The sequence below is a fragment of the Hippocampus zosterae genome, chromosome 12 (genome assembly GCF_025434085.1).
Source record: "Hippocampus zosterae strain Florida chromosome 12, ASM2543408v3, whole genome shotgun sequence".
Taxonomy (NCBI): Eukaryota; Metazoa; Chordata; class Actinopteri; order Syngnathiformes; family Syngnathidae; genus Hippocampus; species Hippocampus zosterae.
Genome location: NC_067462.1, coordinates 86046 through 108353, shown reverse-complemented (window position 1 = coordinate 108353; position 22308 = coordinate 86046). Strand labels below are relative to the sequence as shown.

Genomic DNA, 22308 nt, shown 5'->3' with positions numbered 1-22308 from the left:
TATCTTTGGCCTTCTCCTGTCACCGATCGTAAGAAACACAAAGGGATCACACATGTGCTCTTTCTGCATTTTAATCAGTCACTCCGGGACAGCCACATATGCCTGAGGTGAACATCATCACTAAAACCACCATGGTGGTGGAATGGGAAAGCCCAGGCATGGACGGGGGGAGCACGGTTACCGGCTACTACTTGGAGAGGCGCGACAAAAAGAGTTTGCGCTGGATCCGTGTTTACAAAGACCCCATTCGTGACAACAAACAGACTGTCTATCATCTGACCGAAGGAAATTATTACCAATATCGCGTCTGTGCCATCAACCAAGCTGGAGAAGGACCCTTCTCTGATGTATCTGACTACTATCGGGCCGCAGATCCTGTTGGTAAGTGATCAAAGAGACCGGCTTCCAAAATGAGAATCGAAGACCACCTGTGCCGACTGTGCCATTTGACGCGCAGATGCTCCAGACGAGCCTTGCAAGCTGAAGGTGATGGATTCTACAAAGACCTCGATCACATTGGGCTGGTCCAAGCCAGAGTGCGACGGAGGCAGCGAGGTGACCAGCTACATGGTGGAGAAACTTGTGGAGGGAGAGGAAGATTGGGCGATGGTTACCTCAAAGGGAGAGGTCAAGATGACCGAATATACTGTACATGACTTAAAGCCGGACGTTAACTACTTTTTCCGAGTTTCTGCTGTCAACTGCGCTGGCCGTGGGGAACCTCTGGAGATGATCGAGCCCGTGCAGGCCAAAGATATCCTGGGTAAGTGACTTTGCAGACTTGAGAAATGTCTTGTTCCTCTTCTTGTTTTTTTTTTTTTTAATAACTGAAAATGATATCATTTTCACAGAGGAGGCCCAGATCGACTCCGACGTAGCCATGAGAACTCACTACATTGTGAAGGCTGGCAAGGATGTGGAGCTCTCTGTTCCTTTGAAGGGTCGACCGTCTCCTGATGCTTCCTGGAGCAAAGGAGACGTATGCATTGACAACAATCCCTCTTACGAATTTCACCACTCCGACACGACCACGGTCCTTGTTATGCGTGAGGTCACCAAGCTCGACACTGGAAAATATACAGTCAAGATTGAGAACGGTGTAGGAGAGCCCAAGACACTAACCTTGTCCGTGAAGGTCCAGGACTCTCCAGCTCAGTGCAGGAACCTGACACTGAAAGACGTAGTCCGCGGAAAAGTCACTCTTTGCTGGGAGGCGCCACTCCTCGATGGCGGCGCTGAAATCACCAACTACATTGTTGAGAAGAAGGACTCTTCCAAGAGATCATACTCTGCAGTCACAAGCAAATGCACCGACACGACTTGTACCATTGAAGATCTCTCTGAAAAGACCTCCTTCTATTTCCGTGTACTCGCGGAGAATGAGAATGGTGTCGGAGAACCATGCGAAACACTTGAACCAGTGAAGGCTACGGAGACTCCCGGACCGGTCAAAGACGTTTCTATGAAGGATTCCTCAAAGACATCAGTCACGCTGCAGTGGGCCAAGCCCGATTACGATGGCGGCAGCATCATCTCCGACTACATCATTGAAAAGAAAGTCGCAGATGAGGACTGGGCACTGGGAGGAATGAGCCGACTCTGCGAGTTTGAGGTCAAACAACTGAAGCAGCACTCCGAAGTGCTCTTCAGAGTGGCTGCTCGAAATGAGAAGGGGCAGGGTGACTTTGTGAAAATCGGGCCAATCAAGGTCATTGACTATGTCATAACACCGGAAGCAAGCCTTGCAGACTACCCTGATGGAAGAATTTGTGTTCGCTTGGGTCACAATGTCCATATTGAGCTGCCATACAGAGGTAAACCCAAACCGTCGGTGTCGTGGCTGAAGGACAACCTTCCTCTGAAGGAAAGCAATCAACTCCGCTTCAAGAAGACAGACAACAAAGCCACACTGATGATAAAGAATGTGAAGAAAGAGAATGAGGGTAAATTCACACTTACTCTCGACAACCAAATCAACCGAAAGTCCTTCCACATCCACGTCATTACCCTCGGACCCCCATCCAAGCCCCTCGGACCCATCCGCCTGGATGAAGTGAGAGCGGAAACCATCGTGATCTCCTGGGATGAGCCCAACGATGATGGCGGTGGAGACATCGACTGCTATACTGTAGAGAAGCGCGACACCTCTCAGCCCGACTGGAAGATGGCGTGTTCCAGGGTGGATGGAACTCAGTTCAAAGTGCCCAACCTAGTCAAGGGTGTCCAATACCAGTTCAGAGTGTGTGCTGAGAACAGGTATGGAGTCAGTGAACCCCTGGTCTCACAGATGGTAATTGCCAAGCATCAGTTCAGACCCCCGGGCCCACCAGGCCGGCCCGTTGTGTATAACGTCACCAATGACGGCATGACAATCCAGTGGGAGAAGCCTATTTATGACGGCGGCACCCCCATCCAGGGCTTCCATGTGGAGAAGAGGGAAAAAAACAGCGTCATGTGGCAGAAGGTGAACGCGGTGCTCATCAGAGAAACCGATTACAGGGTCCTGGGTCTCATCGAAGGCCTTGAGTACTCGTTCAGAGTGTACGCACAGAATGATGCCGGCTGCAGCCGAATGAGTGATGAGAGCAAGCCCATCATGGCCGTCAGCCCTGTCGGTGAGTTCCAAGAGCAGGCCCTGGAGCAGGCTCACACACAGTGAAGAATCTCTTCACGAGCTCTTTTGCGAGACAAATTATGAACTTCTGTCTTTCAGATCCTCCGGGCCAGCCTGACTACACTGACGTGACCAGTGACTCGATCACGCTCAAGTGGGAGGCGCCCAAACGTGACGGCGGTAGCAAGATTACCGGCTACAACATTGAGAAACGTCAGGGCCAGGGTCGTTGGTTCAAGGCCAACTTGACTGATGTGCAGGACTGCCAGCACACTGTGACGGGCTTGACGATGAATGAGCGCTACGAGTTCAGGGTGATTGCCAGAAATGCCATTGGAGTCGTCAGTCCCCCGTCCAACTCGTCCGGTTTGATTGTCGTCCGAAGTGAGAATGGTAAGTGAAGATAAGACGGCGGGAGCGATAAAATGACCATCGATTTCTCATCCACTCAACTGATTGCCTTTTCTTCTAAACCAGCCGCTCCTCACATTGAATTTGGCCCGGAGTATTTTGAGGGTTTGACTGTCAAAGCGGGTGACAACATCAGAGTGAAGGTGGCCATCACCGGACGGCCTGTGCCCAAGGTGGTCTGGTACAGAGATGGTGTGGAAATCACCAAAAAGATGATGGATATAGTCACCGCTTCTGGATACAGCACTCTTTTCATCAGAGATGTTGACCGTACTCACCGCGGTCTCTACACCATTGAAGCCATCAATGGATCGGGCAGCAAAAAGGAGGACCTCCTGGTTCAAGTACAAGGTGTGCAGTTGTCTCTGTTGATGACGGCATAAAATGGTAGAAGGGATTTCTCGACTTCTAACTCGAACTCTCTTGCGTGACGCAGACACACCTGGGGAACCAGTAGGACCCATCGTGTTCAGCAACATCTCGGAGGGCAGATGCACTCTGTCCTGGAATCCGCCAGAGAACAATGGCTGCTCAGAAATTTCACATTACATCATCGAGAAGCGCGAAACATCCAAGATCTCCTGGGCGTTAGTGTCCGATGACTGTCACGAGTGCACGTTCGCTGCCACCAAACTCATGAAGATCAATGAGTACCAGTTCAGGGTTTCAGCTGTGAACAAGTTTGGTGCGGGCAGACCGTTGGAATCCTGCCCCGTTGTTGCACAGCTGCAATACAGTAAGTCACGAGATTGACCTTTTTCATTTGACAGAATATGTTTTCTCTTGCTCTTCACATATTCCCATTCACCATTTCTTCACAGCTGCCCCCGATTCTCCAGGCACTCCTGATGCCACCGAGGTCACAGGGGAAAGCATAACTTTGGCCTGGACTCCTCCAACATCTGATGGCGGGAGCCCCATTCATTACTACATTCTTGAAAAACGAGAGAAGAAGACTGTCCGTTTCTACCGGGTGCTTTCAAAGAAGCCCATCACTGAATGCGCTCACACGGTTTCTCATCTCACTGAGGACGTGGAATACGAGTTCCGGGTCAGTGCTGTGAATGACGCTGGTATCGGATCTCCAAGCAATATCTCCCTGCCCATTAAGGCTGTCGGGCCAAAGGATATCCCCTGTGCTCCATCTGTGGTCTGTGTGTATGATTCCACAAATACTTCGATCAGTCTGGAATGGAGCAAACCTGCAGACGACGGCGGTTCAGATATCCTGGGCTACATTGTTGAGATGGCCAAGGACGATGAACTTGACTGGAGCAGAGTAAACGGAGAGCTCGTGACACAAACACAGTACATGGTGACTGGTCTAGACACGGGGGTTGAGTACAAGTTCCGAGTTGCCGCTGTCAACCAAGTCGGGAGAGGTGAGGACATGGCCACTTTAGAACCGGCTCGGGCCATCGACAGACTCGCACCCCCGCAGGTGGACATTGATGCCACCTTCAAGCAAACGCATATTGTCAAGGCTGGAGGTTCAGTGAAACTAGGCGTCCAATTCAGGGGGAAGCCTGTTCCGGTCGCCACTTGGCTGAAAGAAGAAGGAGCAATGGGTGTGATGTCAGAGGTCACAACTGCGGAGGGCAGCAGTACTCTACATATTGAAAAATGCTCTAGAAATGATGCAGGCAAATACACTGTCAATCTGGAGAACAGCAGCGGTAGCGAGACCATTACTTTCACCGTGAGAGTCATGGACACTCCGGGAGCTCCTCAAGCTTTGGCCTTCCAAGAGGTGTCCAGAGGCTCAGTCACACTTGCTTGGCAGCCTCCACTCAACGATGGCGGAGCGCGAATCCACCATTACATTGTCGAGAGGCGTGAGGCGACCCGTCGCACTTGGCAGCAGTCTGGGGGCAAATGCACTCAGAATGTCATGAAAATCCAGGACCTCCTGGAGGGAGTGCCGTACTTCTTCAGGGTCTCTGCGGAGAACCAGCATGGTGTCGGTGAGCCGCTGGAGATGACAGAGCCTGTCATTGCCACTGCTGAGCCAGCACCGCCAAAGAGAATGGACATTGTCGACACCACTGACAGCTCGGTGTCGCTAAGCTGGCTGAAGCCGGAGCACGACGGTGGCAGCCGTGTCCAGTGTTATGTCATCGAGACTAGGCTGAAGGGGACGGATAAGTGGTTCGTGGTTGGCACCACCAAGAATCTCTCCTACGTGGTCGAAAAGCTCAACAAGGGAGATGAGTATCACTTCCGCGTGAAAGCTCGTAATGAGTCTGGCCTCAGCAGACCCAGGGAAACTCCAGCTCCAGTGTTGGTCAGAGAGCCACACATTGAACCTGCTGCTGATCTCAGCGAGATCAGCAATCAGCTGATCACGTGCAGATCTGGCAGCGTCTTCACAATCGACGTTCCGATTAGTGGGAGGCCTGCGCCCACGGTAGCCTGGAGGCTGGAGGAGATGAGGTTGAAAAACTCTGAGCGAGTTTCCATTAAAGCGACTAAAGACAGAACGAGCATATCCGTCAAGGATGCCATGAGGGGCGATGGTGGAAAATACTACCTGACCCTGGAGAATGTTGCCGGAACCAAGACCTTTACGGTTGACGTGAATGTTACAGGTCGGCCCAATCCTCCACTGGGGCCTGTTGAAATCTCAAATGTCACCTCCCAATCCTGTGTCGTCAACTGGGGTGCACCGGAGGACGATGGCGGCACCGACATTACCAACTACATTGTGGAGAAGCGTGAATCTGGTTCCACCGCCTGGCAGCTGATCAACTCCAGTGTGAAGCGCACGTCTCTCCATGTCAGTCACCTGACCAAGTACATGCAATACACTTTCAGGGTCTCTGCCGAGAACAGATTTGGTATAAGTAAGCCGACCGAGTCCGAGACCATCGTTGCAGAGCATCCTTACAGTAAGTACAATTCCGCAATCTGAATGACAACAACAGTTTGGATCACAAAAGGCATGAATGGCTCATAAACTTCACGTTTGACTGTGACAGCTCCGCCCGGACCCCCAACAAGGCCATCTGTCTTGAACATCTCTGCCAACACAATGACCTTGAAGTGGGAGGAGCCCTATCACGACGGCGGCAGCGAGGTGACAGGTTACTGGATTGAGAAGAAAGAGCGAAACAATATTCTTTGGGTGAGGGAAAACAAGATCCCATGCTTTGAGTGCTTTTATAAGGCGGAAGACCTTGTTGAAGGCCTAGAGTACCAGTTCCGAGTTTATGCGATGAACAGTGCTGGTCTGAGCAAGGCCAGCGAAGCCTCCAAAGGAGCAGTCGCCCAAAACCCCGTCGGTGAGTATCGCTCGCCCCCGCAAATGTTGATCACCTCCGACCTACGACTGACACGAGTCAACGTTTCCATTTTTAGACGCGCCAAGCAAGCCAGAAGTGACAAATGTAACCAGGACCACAGTGTCGCTCAAATGGCTGCCGCCGCTTAATGACGGTGGCAGTCCAATCGTCGGATACATTATCGAGCGTAAACCATTCACTTTGACCGGTGAGGGCCGCTGGCTGAAGTGTAACTACACGAACGTGACTGACACTTTCTACACTGTTACTGCCCTGGGAGAAGGAGAACCCTACGAGTTCAGAGTCATTGCAAAGAATGCCAACCAGGTCTTTAGCGCCCCGTCAGATTCCACCGGTTCTGTGCAGTGCAAGACTGACTTTGGTAAGCTCTTTTAGGTATTTGTGAAGATCTGATGTCACGTATGTGGCAAATAACCCAGGCACGGATGCAAGGAGTGTAAAATAAATATGTTGATATGTTACGATAGAACCTCCAAAGGCTCAGCTGGATGGCAAACTCCTGTCTGAAGTTGTTATGGTGAGAGCGGGGTCAGACCTGGTTCTGGACGCTGCAGTGGGTGGCAGGCCTGACCCCAAAGCTTCCTGGTCCAAGGGCAGCAAGGAACTGGATTTATGCGAGAAGTACCACTTGCGATACACAGCCAGCCGGGCAACGGCGATCATCAAGTTCTGTGACAGAGATGATACCGGCAAGTATATTCTCACGGTCAGGAACGTGAGTGGAACAAAAACTGCCGAAGTCAACGTCAAAGTCCTTGGTGAGTAGGCGTGCGTCGTATCCATCATCAAAATCCTTTTTAGACCAGGAGGCGACGAACAACACGGTGACGAATGTTTCTAGACACCCCAGGAGTGTGCGAAGGCGGCATCCAGATCAGCAAGATCACAGAGGAGTCGTGCACGCTGAGCTGGAAGCCACCTTTAGAGGACGGTGGTGACGAGGTGTCCCACTACCTCGTCGAGAGGAGGGACACCAACAGACTGAACTGGGTTTTCATGCATGCCGAGTGCAAGGAGCTGACCTGTGGCATCACCGGACTTGTCAAGAACACAGAATACTTGTTCCGAGTCCGGGGAATCAACAAGTACGGCCCCGGAGTCCCGCTTCTCTCCGAGCCCATGGTCGCCAGAAACACTTTCAGTGAGTGTTACCGTCCGGCCATGTGCAAAATGTGTGCGAAACGCTTTTCTTTCATAGCGTTGCTTGAAGTTGAAGTTTTTGCTCGTGGTTTTCCTGCATGTCAATGACCACTTTGTTGGATTGTAGTCCTCGCGGCATGCAGTGCTGCCGTCACGTAGACGGTCACTCCACGTTCTACGATGCGACTGGCTGGCCTTCCAGCAATAATCGTTATTGTAACCCCCGCCTGCTGGAGTTGTCGATTTCAACCTGAAGAATGTCCTCTTACAGCTGTGCCAACTCCACCGAGTGCACCGGAGATCCTGGCGTCTGGAAAGGACTTTGCGACCATTGAGTGGCTGAAGCCTGAGAGCGATGGCGGCAGTCCATTGGTCCACTATCTGGTTGAGAGGCGTGAGAAGAAGAGCGCCCGCTGGGTGAAGGTGAACAGAAGCGGAGCTCATCTCGACACGACGCTGAAAGTGTCGGGTTTGACCGAAGGCAACGTCTACCAGTTCAGGGTCACTGCCATCAACAAGGCTGGAGAGAGTGAGCCCAGTGAGGTTTCTCTCTATGTTGTCTGCAGAGAGCCAACATGTAAGCTCGGCAATCGTTGATAGACAAATACAATTTGTTCGTGGCACGCCTAGCAGCTGTGACCGCAAATGGCTGCTTTTAAAATCTCGCCCTCCCCTCGTCTTAGGCACCCCATCTGCCCCCTCTGTACCTCGTATCACTGACACCCATGCTGACAGCATTAGCTTGGCCTGGTCCCGCCCTGTGGAGGATGGAGGAGCCGATGTGCTGGCCTACATCTTGGAAATGCAGGAAGCTGGGACAGAGGAGTGGACAAAGGCCCATGAGAAGACACTGCGTGCTTCGGAACACACGGTGACCGGACTTTGCTCAGGGAAGAAGTACAGCTTCCGAGTGGCCGGCCTCAACATCAATGGCACTGGAGACTTCAGCGAGCCCTGTGCTGAAACAGAGCCAGTGGAGAGAATTGGTATGTTGCTCGTTTGATGAGAAGAATATCATTTTCTCTCGTGCTAAGAATGACAGACAGACAGAAAGTGTGCACTTGGAAAATCTGCAAGCGAGTAGATCTTCGATTAAGATTTGGTGTGACACTTTTGACACACGCGATGCAGCTTGAACAAGCTTATTCATTATGATCTTGACCCAATAGAAACTCCTGACTTTGAGCTCCACGATGATCTGAAGAAGACCATCTGCCTGCGTGCCGGCGGTTCTCTGCGTCTCTTTGTCAATGTTAGCGGCCGTCCCGCTCCGGCAATCATTTGGAGCAAGCCGGGTGTTGACCTTAACAGCCGTGGCTTCATCGAGGTCACCCACAACTCAACCACAGTCATCATTGACAAGGTCCACCGATATGATGCTGGAAAATACACGCTGGTGGCCGAGAACTCTGCCGGGAAACGAGAAGTCGATATTCTGGTCAAAGTCTACGGTAAGTGGACGACCGTTTCATGAGTCGATGCATACGTCAGGATTCGGACAATTTAGGAATGCTGTATCCAAATGGTGAACTTTTTTTTTTTCGAATTCTAGACACGCCAGGGCCAACAGGACCGATCAAGATCAAGGAACTGACCAAAGAATACGCCACCATCTCTTGGGATGCGCCAACTGTTGACGGCGGAGCCCCTGTCAATAATTACATCATTGAAAGGCGCGAGGCCTCCATGAGAGCCTACAAAACCGTCACTTCAAAGTGCAGCAAGACATCCTTCAAGATCGACGGCCTGATGGAGGGCATGCTGTATTACTTCCGTGTCCTGCCCGAAAACATTTATGGTGTCGGTGAGCCTCGCGAGACATCGGACGTCATCCTGGTTTGCGAGGTGCCTCACCCGCCGCACAAATTGGAGGTGGTCGACGTCACCAAAAGCACCGTTTCGTTGGGCTGGGAGAAACCAGAGCACGACGGAGGTAGCAGACTGACCGGTTACATGGTAGAGGCCTGCAAATTTGGCACTGACAAGTGGATGAAGGTGGCCTCGCTCAAGCTAACCGACTTTGAGCACACCATTGAGAAGCTGAATGAAGGGGAGCAGTACTTGTTCAGAATCAAAGCCATCAACAGTCGAGGTGCCAGTGAAGCAAAGGAGCTCGTCGCACCTGTGACCGTCAAAGAACAAAGAGGTGACCAGCATAGTCATAGTCAGAGCGTTTTTATTTTTTGGTCTTTTGCAGAAGACCAAAAATGTTTTTAGCCTTTCCTAAACATTGTGGGGGCGGGGTGGGGGTTCTTGTTTTTTCCAGTGATGCCCGCAGCAGATTTCACAAGCCTTCCGCAGAAAGCTATTCACCTTCTGGCCGGTAAAACGTTGGAGCTGGACCTACCGATCGTCGGCAGGCCTCCCCCGTCTTGTTTCTGGTTCTTTGGTGAAAGTAGGCTCAAAATCACAGACCGTGTCAAGATCCAGAGCACCGGCAACTTTTCCAAACTAACCATTGCCGACACAACCATTGACGATACTGGAAACTACACCCTGGAGTTGAAGAACGCTGTTGGTGTTACCACCGAGGTCATCAAGATTGTCATTCTCTGTAAGGAAACCCCTGCTTATCTTTGATATGTTCAGATATATTCAGGTGAAATATGGTCAGAGGTGGGTGGAGTCGCCACACGTTGTACTCAAGCAAGAGCTCAGTCTGTTACTTTCGAATAATAGGATACATGCATAATGGCGTGGAATGGAATAAAAACAAGTATTGGCTTTATTCACCCAAACGATGGAATGAAGAAGCTTCCTGTTGAACAAGTCTAATAACAACACAAAGGCTTTTTTTAAGAGCTGCATCTTTTGGTTCCGAAGCAGAAGTGCATTAGCATAGCTCTGTGTGTCTGTGTGTGTGTGTGTGTCTATCTATCTTTATCTATCTGTCTATATCTTTGTCTATATATATAGATATAGATAGATACACACACAAACACACACACACACACGCACACACCAGTAAAAACTTGCATCCAAACTATGTGGCGTGCACAATTTGTCCCAAAATGTTGCTTAATGCAATGAAGTCAATGTAGTACGCTACTAACCACTACTGAATATGGAAGACATTGAACCTGATTTCATACAACAAACGAAGTGTGGTTGAAATCATTTTGGCACTCTGATTTTCTCTCAGCCAAACCTGATGAACCAGAAGGACCAATCCGATTTGATGAGATTGACGCCACCACAGTCACCTGTAGCTGGGATCCTCCTGCCAGGGACGGCGGAGCTCCAGTCAGTGGCTACGTGGTGGAGCAACGAGATGCCCACAGACCAGGCTGGGTGCCGGTTTCGGACTCTGTCAGTCGACCCACCTTCAAATTTGAGAACCTGACTGAGGGAGAAGAGTATGTCTTCCGTGCGGCTGCTGTGAATCACTACGGCGCCGGAGAATTCTTACAGTCTGAGATTGTCACCTGTCGGAGCCTCACAAGTAACGACAGTTTTTCTTTATTATTATTATTTTTTTTTTATTCCCAAAAGTAGATGTGCTCATAATCCCTGACAGAAGGCTAACGTGTTCTCTCACCTCCACAGATGTGTCTGGATCTCCCGGCCGACCGACTATTTTTGATGTTTCACGTGATGGCATGACCGTTGCCTGGAACCCGCCAGAAGAGGACGGTGGGCTGGAGGTTTCTGGCTACATCATCGAGCGCAAAGAAGTCCGGGCTGACAGATGGGTGCGTGCCAACAAGAATCCCGTCACCATGAACAGATACCGTTCGACGGAGCTCATTGAAGGCCTAGAGTACGAACACAGAATCATCGCTATCAACGCACGCGGATTAAGCAAACCAAGTTTGCCTTCTAAACCAGCTGTGGCATCAGATCCCATCGGTGAGAGACCAACAACACCCAAATGAAATATTACTGGGGGGGTTTTCTGCACTGCACTTTGTCAAGTCTCAATGTTTTGATTCATTTCACATTGACAGTTGGATCCATAAAACCGTAACTCTCTTTCTGTCCCGGTCAGATCCGCCCGGTTGCCCGCAGAACCCTCGGATCACGGAAACCACCAAGTCATCCGTCTCACTGGCTTGGAGTCCCCCCGATGATGAGGGAGACGCGAGAGTGGACGGGTACCTCATTGAGATGCAAAAAGTGGGCACCATGGCTTGGCTCAAATGCAACACCACTCCCTCTCTGATTTGCGAGTACACACTGACCAACATGCCACAAGGAGAGGAGTTCAAATTCCGAGTGCTGGCCTGCAATGCGGGAGGTTCTGGCGAGCCAGCCGAAGTTCCTGGAACTATCACCGTCACAGAGATGTTCGGTAAGCACATACAGGAATGACCACACCGGGTCCAGTCACCGTCTTGTTTTCATGGAGGTAAATGGAAAAATAACTTGCATTTCTACTCTTTGGCTTGACAGAATCTCCCGATTGTGAACTTGAGCTGAAATACAAAGATGTGTACGTGGTTCGTCACGGTGGAGTGGTCCGGCTCTCTCTTCCCATCAAGGGTAAACCTCCCCCCACCTGCTCATGGTCAAAGGACAGCGGGGCATTGTCACTCAAGGCCATGGTTGCTTTCACCGAAGACACCAGTGAACTGGTGATCAAAGGAGCCGAGAGGAGCGACTCCGGTGTATATGAGCTGCGTTTGGAAAATAAAGTTGGCAGGAAGAAGGCCCAAATCAAGGTCAATGTCATTGGCCGTCCGAGTGCTCCAGAAGGACCATTAACGTTTGAGGAAATCCAGGCCAACTCTGTTAAGGTGTCCTGGAAAGTGCCCGCCGCCGACGGCGGTGCCGTGATACTCGGTTACATTGTTGAAAGAAGAGAGGTCACCAGAAATGCGTGGTACACGGTGGACAGCAGGGTGACTGATAATCAACTGCTTGTCAAGGGCCTAAATGAAGGAACAGAATATCACTTTAAGGTTACTGCCGAGAACTCTTTTGGTTTCGGTCCATCGCTGAAGTCGGAGCAGCCGCTGGTGCCCAAGACTCCGCTTTGTAAGTGTTCTTGTTTTCCCCATCATTGCCAGAATTGATTCAACAGCTGTTGGTGAGCCGAGAAACTCTCGTTTGCAAAATAGGCTCACCGGAGCCTTCCAGTACCCCACCGGAGATCATGGATGTCACCAAGAGCTCCGTGGCACTGACGTGGTCCAGACCAAAGGATGACGGAGGGTCTTCCATCACCGGTTACTTCATCGAGTACAAGGAGGCGTCTGCGGAGCAATGGTCTCGTCACCCCGCCAGGATTCCCTCCACCATGTTTACCCTGTCTGGGCTCACGGCAAATGCAGACTATCACTTCCGTATTTTGGCGGTCAATGACATCGGCGAGAGTGAGGCTGGACCTGTGTCAGATACAGTCACGTGCAAAGATCCATTCGGTGAGTCATTATATTTAAGATAAGATATCCTTTATTTGTCCCACCTTCCTTTCAAAGACATGTCCTTTCATTTGCATGAAGAATTCTAATCTCTCGTCTCACGAGAGATTGCATGGCTGCGGTCAATAAGGACATTTGACTTTGCGTTGCTTGTTTGTACCTTGCAGACAAGCCAAGCCAGCCAGGTGAAATTGATACAACAACTGTGACCAACAACTTGATCACCATTGGCTGGCAAGCTCCAGAGTGTGATGGTGGAAAAGAGGTCCTGGGCTATTGGGTGGAATACAGGAAGTCCACTGAGACCACCTGGAAGAAATGCAACAGGGAGAGGCTGAAAGAACAGGCGTTCACCATGCGTGGCCTGGCTGAAGCTACTGAATATGAGTTCAGAGTACTTGCCGAGAATGAGACTGGAATAAGCAGGCCTCGACGGACAGCCACTTGCATTAAGACTAAACTGAGTGGTACGTAGACTATCTATCTATCTATCTATCTATCTATCTATACACACACACACACACACACACACACACACATAAATTGTTGTCACCAAACAATAATCCACCTGTTCACATGTGAGACTTGGTGTATCTCTCTGCTTGCCCTTGACCTAGTTGAAACAAAACCAAGTCTGAGAAAGGAAATGGATGAAGTAACGGAGAAGCTTGGACAGCCTGCTGTCATGAAGTGCCAGATTATTGGCAGGCCTGTTCCAGAGATCCGGTGGTACCACGCGGGCAAGGAGATTGTCGAGTCCCGCAAATACGAGATGAGCTCCGATGGCCGTAACCACTCCCTTTCCGTCATGACTGACCAACAAGAAGACGAGGGAGAATACACCTGTAAGGCTACCAACGATGCCGGAGAAGCAGAAACCACAGGAGTTCTCGTCCTGGAAGCTGCTCCCTCCTTCCACTCTGACTACCCGTTGAAGAGCACCTACTACGCTGGTCTGGGAACAACCCTGCGCATCCACGCTGTGTACATTGGGCGTCCTGCGCCAAAGATTATGTGGCTACAGGAGGCAAAGACCTTGGAGAACTCGGAGGATGTCAGTATTGAGACCACAGAGCATTATACCCACCTCATCATCAAGAACGTGCAGCGCAGGATCCATGGAGGAAAATACAGGATCCGACTGCACAACCACTTTGGCAGGGCCGACACCGCCTTTAATGTTGAAATCTATGGTACGTCCTCACACCTCAGCGACGAATAGCTTTGCCTTGGTCAAAGTGATCATGATTCCTATGCGCCCCTATCCTTTGTTTGCAGACAAACCTGACATCCCCCAGGGTCCCATCGTTCTGGAGGCTCTCCTGAAGAACTCTGTCATCATCAGCTGGAAGCCTCCCAGCGACGACGGCGGATGCCTGATTACCAACTACATTGTGGAGAAGCGCGAGGACAAGGAAGGAAGCGAGTGGGAACTGGTGTCATCATCCATTCATGGCACAACCTGTCGTGTGCCCAACCTGACCGACAGCGTTGGATACTTTTTCCGCGTATATGCCCAGAATCGCTATGGGAGCAGCAAGCCACTTGAACTCATCGCGCCGATCCTCATTAAGAGCCAATTGGGTTTGTTCAGTCCACAAGCTAATATTCACCAAAATCAGACAAACGGTGTGCTGCAATACTGACAAAACATTTTCTTGTCCCCAGAGAAACCATCACCACCTCAGGCAATAGTTGTTTCTGGAATCACCAAAGACTCCTGCGTGGTTTCCTGGAAGCCTCCCCTCAGTGACGGCGGCTCCAAAATCAAGAGCTATTGCCTTGAGAAGAAGCAGAAGAGGGACAAGAAAGAATGGGGCGAATGGACGCCGGTGACCGCAGATGAGATCAAACAGACCGTCTTTTCCGTCAAATGCTTGTCAGAGGGCATCGAACATGTATTTCGGGTGAAGTGCGAGAACCTCGGAGGACAAAGTGACTACAGTGAGGAGAGTGCTTCCATTGTCCCCGCCCTAGCGGTTGATGTTCGAGCGCCTGCGTTCAGGGAGGAGCTGAGGAATATAAGTGTCAAACACAAGAGCAACGCGACGCTCGTCTGCAAGATCACAGGTCAGCCAAAACCCGTAATCAAGTGGTTCCGACGAGGAAAGGAGATCCATTCGGATGGAATCAAGATCAAGATTCAAGAATTCAAGGGAGGTTACCAACAACTGGTGATCGCTGAGGCTGATGAGGAAGACTCTACTGTGTACCAGATCAGGGCAACCAACCAAGGAGGTTCCATCTGTGCTACCATCTCTCTGGATGTTGAAAGTAAGAATACATTGCATGTCTAGCAAATACTTCTTTTGTTTTTTTTGGGAGAAATATAGTACATATTTCTAAGTAAGTTGTTGAGAACTTACTTGTTCTCAACAACAGATGTTCTCATCACAATGACGACGTTTTCCTCTGTTATCAGTTCCTGCAAAGATCCACCTTCCCAAGAACCTCAAGGACAAAGAAGCAATTCCTGCCCTGCGTGGAGAAATGGTCAATATTAAGATACCTTTCGGTGGCAAGCCAGATCCTGTCATCACATGGCAGAAGGGACAAGATCTTATCGACAGCAATGGCCACTACCAAGTCATCGTCACGCGATCCTTCACTTCTTTGGTGTTCCCCAACGGGGTGGAGAAGAGGGATGCCGGATTCTACATTGTTTGCGCTAAAAACAGATTTGGAATTGATCAGCAGACGGTTGAGCTGGACGTGGCGGATGTCCCTGATGCCCCGCGTGGTATCAAAGCCAGCGATGTCTCTCGAGACTGCGTCACACTTAATTGGGTTGCCCCAGCAAATGATGGCGGCAGCAAGGTGATCAGTTACACGATTGAAAAGTGCCCCACCACAGCCGAGAGATGGGAGCGCGTCGCTCAGTCTCGTGACACCCGCTACACTGTTGTCAATCTCTTCGGAGGAACGAGCTACCAGTTTAGAGTCATCGCAGAGAACAAATTTGGACAGAGTCCCCCGTCTGAGAGCAGCGGACCCGTCATGACAAAGGAGGACAAATCCAGAGTTCTTCTCTATGACAGGGAGGTTGACGATACAGGGCGCGTTCCCAAAAGCAAAGCCCAACACTCTGATGCGAAGAATCTGCATCACAGATTTGCTATTGCAGAAGAATTGGGAAGAGGTCAGTTTGGTATTGTCCACCGCTGCGTGAACATCAGCTCTGAGAAGACCTACATGGCTAAATTTGTCAAAGTCAGGGGTGCGGATCAGACAATTGTGAAGAAAGAGATAGCGACACTGAACCTGGCCAAGCACACAAACTTCCTCCTTCTCCACGAGTCATTCGATAGCCCAGAGGAGCTGGTCATGATCTACGACTTCATCTCAGGTGGCGACATCTTTGAGCGTCTCAACGCAGCAGAGTTTGAGCTCAACGAGCGAGAGATCGCCAATTACATTCGGCAGATCTGCTCCGCCCTTGAGTTTCTGCACGGTCAGTGCTATGGACATTTTGACGTCAGACCCGAGAACATCGTGTACACGACAAGAACCAGCTCCAATGTAAAAATCATCGAGTTGGGCCAGTGCAGACACCTGACGCCGGGAGACCAAATCAAGGTCCAGTACACCACTGCAGAGTACGCTGCCCCTGAGATCCACCAGTGTGACATGGTGAGCACTGTGACTGACATGTGGTCAATTGGCGTCCTGTCCTACGTACTCCTCTGCGGACTCAACCCATTCATGGCCGAAACCAACCAGCAGATGATTGACAACATTTCAAACGCAGCCTACAGCTACGATGACGAATCTTTCAAGCAGGTCAGCGTTGAAGCATTGGACTTCACAGACCGCTTAATGACGAAGGAGCGCAAGCACCGCATGACTGCTGCTGAGGCACTGGTCCATCCGTGGTTGTCCGCACCTGCAGAAAATTTGAGTACCAGAACCATCCCGAGCACCAGACACAAGAGATACTACCAGACCATGGCGAGGAAAGAATGGAATACCGCGGTGTCTGCGGCTCGCGTGGCCAGCGGTGGCTCAATTAGGTCCCAGCGAGGCGTGTTCATTGCCAAGGTGAAGATCGCTCCGTTTGAACACGGACCGGTCGGAGGCCAAGTCGAACACTTGGTGGCCAGCGAGGGTGACAGTGTGAAGTTCATCTGCAATATTGACAACTATGACAGCGCCACTGAGGTCACTTGGTATTGCGGCGTCAGGCAACTGGAAGCTAGCGACAAGTACAAATTCGATTATGAGGACGGCCTGGCGGTGATCACGATCACCAAGGTGACGAGAGCGGACGATGGCACGTACAGATGCAAAGTCGTCAATGAATATGGTGAGGACAGTGTCTACGCGGAGCTCTTCGTCAACGGCGCCAGGTCATACCGTGACTTCTTCACTGCTCGTGTGGTCAAGAGGACCAAGCGTCGAATCGACACGGCCAGAATGCTTCAGAAGCCGCCGGAGTTCACCCTTCCACTGGTTAACCACACGGCGTACGTTGGCGAGGACGTGCGCTTTGGCGTTACTATCACTGTTCACCCCGAGCCCCGCGTCACGTGGCACAAATCTGGACAAAAGCTGGTCCCTGGAGAGGATGACAAAAAGTATACCTTCATCAGTGACACAGGCCTGTACCAGCTTGTTATCCACAGCGTTGACGATGACGACGATGCAGAGTACAGTGTCGTAGCCCGCAACCGGTATGGCGACGACACCTGCAAGGCTCGTCTCACGGTGGTTCCTCGGCCAAAACCGGCAGACCTCACCCTCAGACCCATGTTCAAGCGTCTTCTTGCCAACGTCGAGTGCAGAGAGGGCCAGAGCGTTCGCTTTGAAATCAGGGTGTCAGGACACCCGGCGTTGAAGTGGGAAAAGGATGGCACGCCCATCACCTTCGGGCCATCTATCGAACTCGTGCACGAGGGCTTGGATTATTTCATTCTTCATGTGAGAGACACGCTGCCTGAAGACTCCGGTGTATACAGAGTGACTGCCACCAACTCTGCTGGATCTGCCAGTTGCCAGGCAACGCTAAAAGTTGAACGCGTCGCCCACGTCAAGAAAGTTTACGAGACCAGCCAGAAGGAGCGGGCAAGTCTGACTCAAAAGGAGGAATTGGACAAAAAAGTGAGGCTGCATCAGATTTTGTCAGACACCGTCGTCTTACCGTTACCTCCTGCGGCAGCGCAGGCTGTCAGGGAAGCGGCAACCATGTTCAAACCCGCTGTGCCGACTAAAAAGGGCGAGAAGTCTGAGGCCGAAAAACAGAAAGAGAAAGAGGAGCAAAAGAAACGGGCCGATGAGAAAAGACTACGTATGCCGTATGATCTACCCGCGCCACGGGTCATGAACCAGGCTGCGCTCGAAGAGGATGTGGAAATCAAACACTTCAAGCCACTGTCGGATATGAAGTGGTACAAGAAGCTCAGGGATCAGTATGAATTCCCGGAGCCCTTAGAGAAAATTAGGCAGAAGCGAATGAAGCGTATTCGTCTCTCGAGGTGGGAGGAGTTCTATGAGGTGCCGATCAGGATCAAGGACCAGTACAAGCCAAAGTGGCGCATCCCATCCGTGACTCGGGATGATTTGGAGACAGTGAGGCCGTCGAGGCGCCGCGTGGCTTCCCCAGAGATGGATGGCTACCACAGGATCAGGAGAAGGTCCCTGGGTGACCTGTCAGACGAGGAGCTGCTACTGCCGGTGAAGGAGTATCTGTCCATGAAGAGAACCGAGGAGGAGAGGCTTCGCCTGGAGGCAGAGCTGGAACTCGGTTACTCGGCTTCCCCGCCCAGCCTCAGCCCCGTCCGCTTTGAGCGCTCGGCGCTGCGCCCTTCGCCAGCCGTAAGAGTATATAGTGACGAGGAGGAGGCCGAAGCCTCGCAAAGGTACGACTCTTACCGAATTCCATCCAAATATGAAGCCGGCCCCAGCTTTGTTGAGCTGCGGCAGCGCCATGACAAAGCCACATACAAACCTCCCAGAGAGAAGCAAAGAGTCTACGAGGAGAGAGAGGATCAGGAGTTGCTCCGACCTCACACAACCACTCAGAGACTCTCCTCCTACAAGAGTCAACTCCGGCGCATGGAATTTGAGGAGAAGACTCGAAGTTTGAAGCAGGAAACGGCCGTCGCTGTCACGAGAGCTTCGGAGAGCATCGAATCGGAGCATCTGACATTTTTGGCTTCTGAATATGTTCCTAAACCCATTAAGAAGCTCTCTGAACCGGAGATGAAAGCTCCTCCCTCGGAAAGGGTGGTTAAGAAAGAGACCGCTTTGCCCAGAGTCGATTTTCTCTCCAGGTACGAGGAGAGAAAACAGACTCTCAGGTCAGAGCGCAGGTCTGTGGAGAGAACATCGGATTCTCCTTTCAGTCTCGACCACGTCCCGCACATTAGCATCCGCTTGCGATCTCATCGTGTTGCCTTCGGCTCCAACACCAGCTTCACCCTTAATGTCCGGGCCAAACCTGAGCCTGGAGTCAAGTGGTTCCACAACGGAAAGGAGATCAAGCCGAGCGACAAACACCGCATGAGCCATACGAGTGGACTTCTGAGTCTCCAGATCAACAACTGTGTGACTGAAGACGCGGGAACGTACTCTGTGGTCTGCAGGAACATCAAAGGAGAGACTTCAGACAGTGCCACATTGGACGTAGCAACGGGATATGCTGCCTACTCTTCCACCCACCGGGATGAGGAGCCGCCATCCTCCCATCTTACGGACATGGCCAAAACGGAGGCGTACCACATCTCAGCGGCGGCGGTCAAGGAAACGGTGGTTGAAACTGTGACAAAGAGCGTCAGTGTTGTCAAAAGGGAAAAAGCCAAGCCCGCAGTGCCTCCAAAGATCCTGAGCAAACCTCAGTCTCTGAATGTTGAGGAGGGAGGTCTTGCCAGATTTGTCTGCGATGCGGACGGTGACCCGGCGCCTTCCATATTGTGGCTTCATGAGGGAGCAGCTCTAAGTTCCTCGAGCTATCACCGCATTGTCTTGACGCAGTACAGCTCCTCTTTGGAGATTTCTTCTGTTCAGGTGTCCGATGAGGGAAACTATGCTGTGATCGTGGAAAATAGTGGTGGCAAAGAAGAAGCCCATTTCACGCTGACTATTCGCAAGACTGAGTCCAAGCAAAAAGTCGGGGTCTCTCCTCGAGTCACCTCTCCTGAAGCCAAGTCCCCCGAGCCTGTCAAATCCCCACAGAGGATCCAGTCTCCCGAGCCACTCAAGTCCCCTCTGAGGGTCAAGTCGCCAGTCTCGCCAAAGTCCCCCACCGCAAAATCCCCACCCCCATCCGTCGATCAAATCAAATGGTGATCACCGCAGTGCAAGAGAGTGACGGCGGAGCGTATGTGCTGCGACTCTTCAACCAACTCGGCTCCACCTCTGCGACTGTCAATGTTCTGTCCGATCGATGTAAGAAAAAAAAAAATCCATGACAACTTGTCGTGTATTTAACCCCCCCACCCCCCACGCCCCAATTCCCCTCATTGGTCATTGTTTGTTTCAAGAATAAGCAACAAGAATTGACACAGGTTCATCTTCTTGTAAATAAGAACTTTTTTTTTTGTACCTAACTTGACGTTCATTCTTTGGTAAACTCAATTGTCTCCAGCTGTTTTCCAATGTGATGACACTTGTGCAGTGACATGTACATAATGTATATAGCCGGATCGGACGGTTATGGGGAATGTATGGATTGTTATTGATGACGATGAGTATGAAACAAAGGAAGGAAACCAAATGCGCTTGAACAGGAGAAAGTCCCGCGCGGTACGAATACCCTGCAAAACGCGGAAACTAAAATGCTGCGCCTCAACGCTACGTTGACGTCTAAGATGGCCTCGGCAGGTAGAGCGTCTCCCTGTCGAAGTTAACGCTAAAAGAAACCTATTTGATTTGGACATGTGTCGCTCGTACTATTTCCTTTGGAAGCAAGACCCTTAGCGCCGCTTGCGTCACCCTCACGCAAGCGGCGCGACGTGGTCTTGCGCTCGGACCGACTGCGTCGCAACACCAATTTCTTGGATGACCGGCTGAGAGTGCGAGTGGCCTGCGCTCTCTCCCCTTTGACATTGGACCGCTGCTTCTGGCGCAGGACAGTCCTTCGGGAACAGCTCCCGGCTGCCAAAGAAAGTCCCGGTGGACTCTGCTGTGCAGGACCTGCGCTGTCTCTTGGAGGATTGCTCATTAGCCCGTTTGCGTGTGTAGTAGCTCGTAGTCATTGTTGAGTTCTCTGCCGCGGTGGACTCCACCTGCTGTGGGAAACCGCATTTTCTTTCACTAATCCTCCTTGAGTGTTTTCTTGTTTTTGTTTGAATAAAGCATGTTTTCAGCACCACATCCTGGCTATTATTTTCCATGCACCGTTGACACACAATAATTGCATTTGAACACGATTTTTAGTGCCGCAAAGCATGGTGGGAGCTATTCCACACACAAAAAAAAAAAGAGCCACAATCTCCAAAGGCCTGAATGTGTCTTCCTGCGATGGACACACCGCGCCATCGCACACATCCAATCTGAACTTCCTGTTCAATCACGGTACCACATTAAAAAACACATTTATGAAAGCAAATTGAAATCAATCTTAGCTGATTATGAAAAGGGAGATAAAACGACTGAATAAATAATAAATAATATATCATTACAAATCAGAAAATAATTGTCACAAAACATGTATTTAAACGCGATTCTTAGTGCCGCAAACCATGGCGGGAGCAATTCCTAAAAAAAAAAGCCACAATCTCGAAGGCATGGAAGTGTTTCTCTCTGGTGGACACGCCGCGCCATCGCACCCCCCTACACCGATTTTCCAGTACAATCACGGTGCCACATTAAAAACCAAACTCATGAAAGCAAATTGAAATCAATCTTATCTGATTATGACAGGGGGAGATAAAACGACAGAATAAATAATGTATCCAATAAAAAATAAGAAAATAATTGTCACAAAACATGCATTCAAACACGATTCTTAGTGCCGCAAAGCATCTTGGGAGCTCTTCCTTCGACGTCACATGAAATATAAAATGGCTTCCACTCTCGCTCCTTTTGACTTATTGATTGATATTCTGGAAAAAAAAATTAAATGACATTCTTCCACTTTTTCCAATCTTCACGATGTGTTTTAAGAAGTCTTTGAAGTTGTACCATGTCAACTCGTTTATTGAATTGTCTTCCAAAAAAACAAAGCCACAATCTCCGACGGTCTGAATATGTCTCCCTCCGGTGGACACGCCGCGCCAGCTCACCCATCCTGTCAACTTCCAGTTCCATCACGGTACCACATTAAAAACCAAATTTATGAAAGCAAACTGAAATCAATCTGAGCTGATTATGAAAAGGGAGATAAAACGACTGAATATATAATGTATCCAAAACAAATAAGAAGGTGATGTCACAAAACATGCATTTAAACACGATTTTTAGTGCCACAAAGCATGGTGGAAGCTCTTGCTAAAAAAAACAAAAAAAAAACCAACTGAAATCTAAACCAAGTGCTTTGAGG

At 50.5% G+C, this 22308-nt stretch overlaps 1 protein-coding gene across 3 annotated transcripts in view; it reads left to right on the top strand.

The window, feature by feature from the left end:
* LOC127611436 (titin-like) overlaps positions 1 to 21138 on the top strand; it is a 125113-nt gene extending 103975 nt beyond the window's left edge. For all 3 annotated transcript variants that reach the window (XM_052081959.1, XM_052081960.1, XM_052081958.1), the window contains 26 exons: positions 79 to 381; positions 458 to 763; positions 852 to 2615; positions 2714 to 3007; positions 3092 to 3376; positions 3462 to 3761; positions 3847 to 5913; positions 6004 to 6306; positions 6383 to 6688; positions 6795 to 7085; positions 7169 to 7468; positions 7739 to 8044; positions 8151 to 8453; positions 8637 to 8918; positions 9020 to 9613; positions 9734 to 10021; positions 10610 to 10909; positions 11014 to 11316; positions 11456 to 11758; positions 11860 to 12444; positions 12528 to 12830; positions 12998 to 13297; positions 13448 to 14023; positions 14109 to 14414; positions 14499 to 15104; positions 15253 to 21138. In XM_052081959.1, the coding sequence (XP_051937919.1) occupies positions 79 to 381; positions 458 to 763; positions 852 to 2615; positions 2714 to 3007; positions 3092 to 3376; positions 3462 to 3761; positions 3847 to 5913; positions 6004 to 6306; positions 6383 to 6688; positions 6795 to 7085; positions 7169 to 7468; positions 7739 to 8044; positions 8151 to 8453; positions 8637 to 8918; positions 9020 to 9613; positions 9734 to 10021; positions 10610 to 10909; positions 11014 to 11316; positions 11456 to 11758; positions 11860 to 12444; positions 12528 to 12830; positions 12998 to 13297; positions 13448 to 14023; positions 14109 to 14414; positions 14499 to 15104; positions 15253 to 20114 (16736 nt within the window). In that variant the 3' untranslated portion in view covers positions 20115 to 21138. The remainder of the gene's footprint in view (positions 1 to 78; positions 382 to 457; positions 764 to 851; positions 2616 to 2713; positions 3008 to 3091; positions 3377 to 3461; positions 3762 to 3846; positions 5914 to 6003; positions 6307 to 6382; positions 6689 to 6794; positions 7086 to 7168; positions 7469 to 7738; positions 8045 to 8150; positions 8454 to 8636; positions 8919 to 9019; positions 9614 to 9733; positions 10022 to 10609; positions 10910 to 11013; positions 11317 to 11455; positions 11759 to 11859; positions 12445 to 12527; positions 12831 to 12997; positions 13298 to 13447; positions 14024 to 14108; positions 14415 to 14498; positions 15105 to 15252) is intronic.
* Positions 21139 to 22308: the final 1170 nt, after the last annotated feature.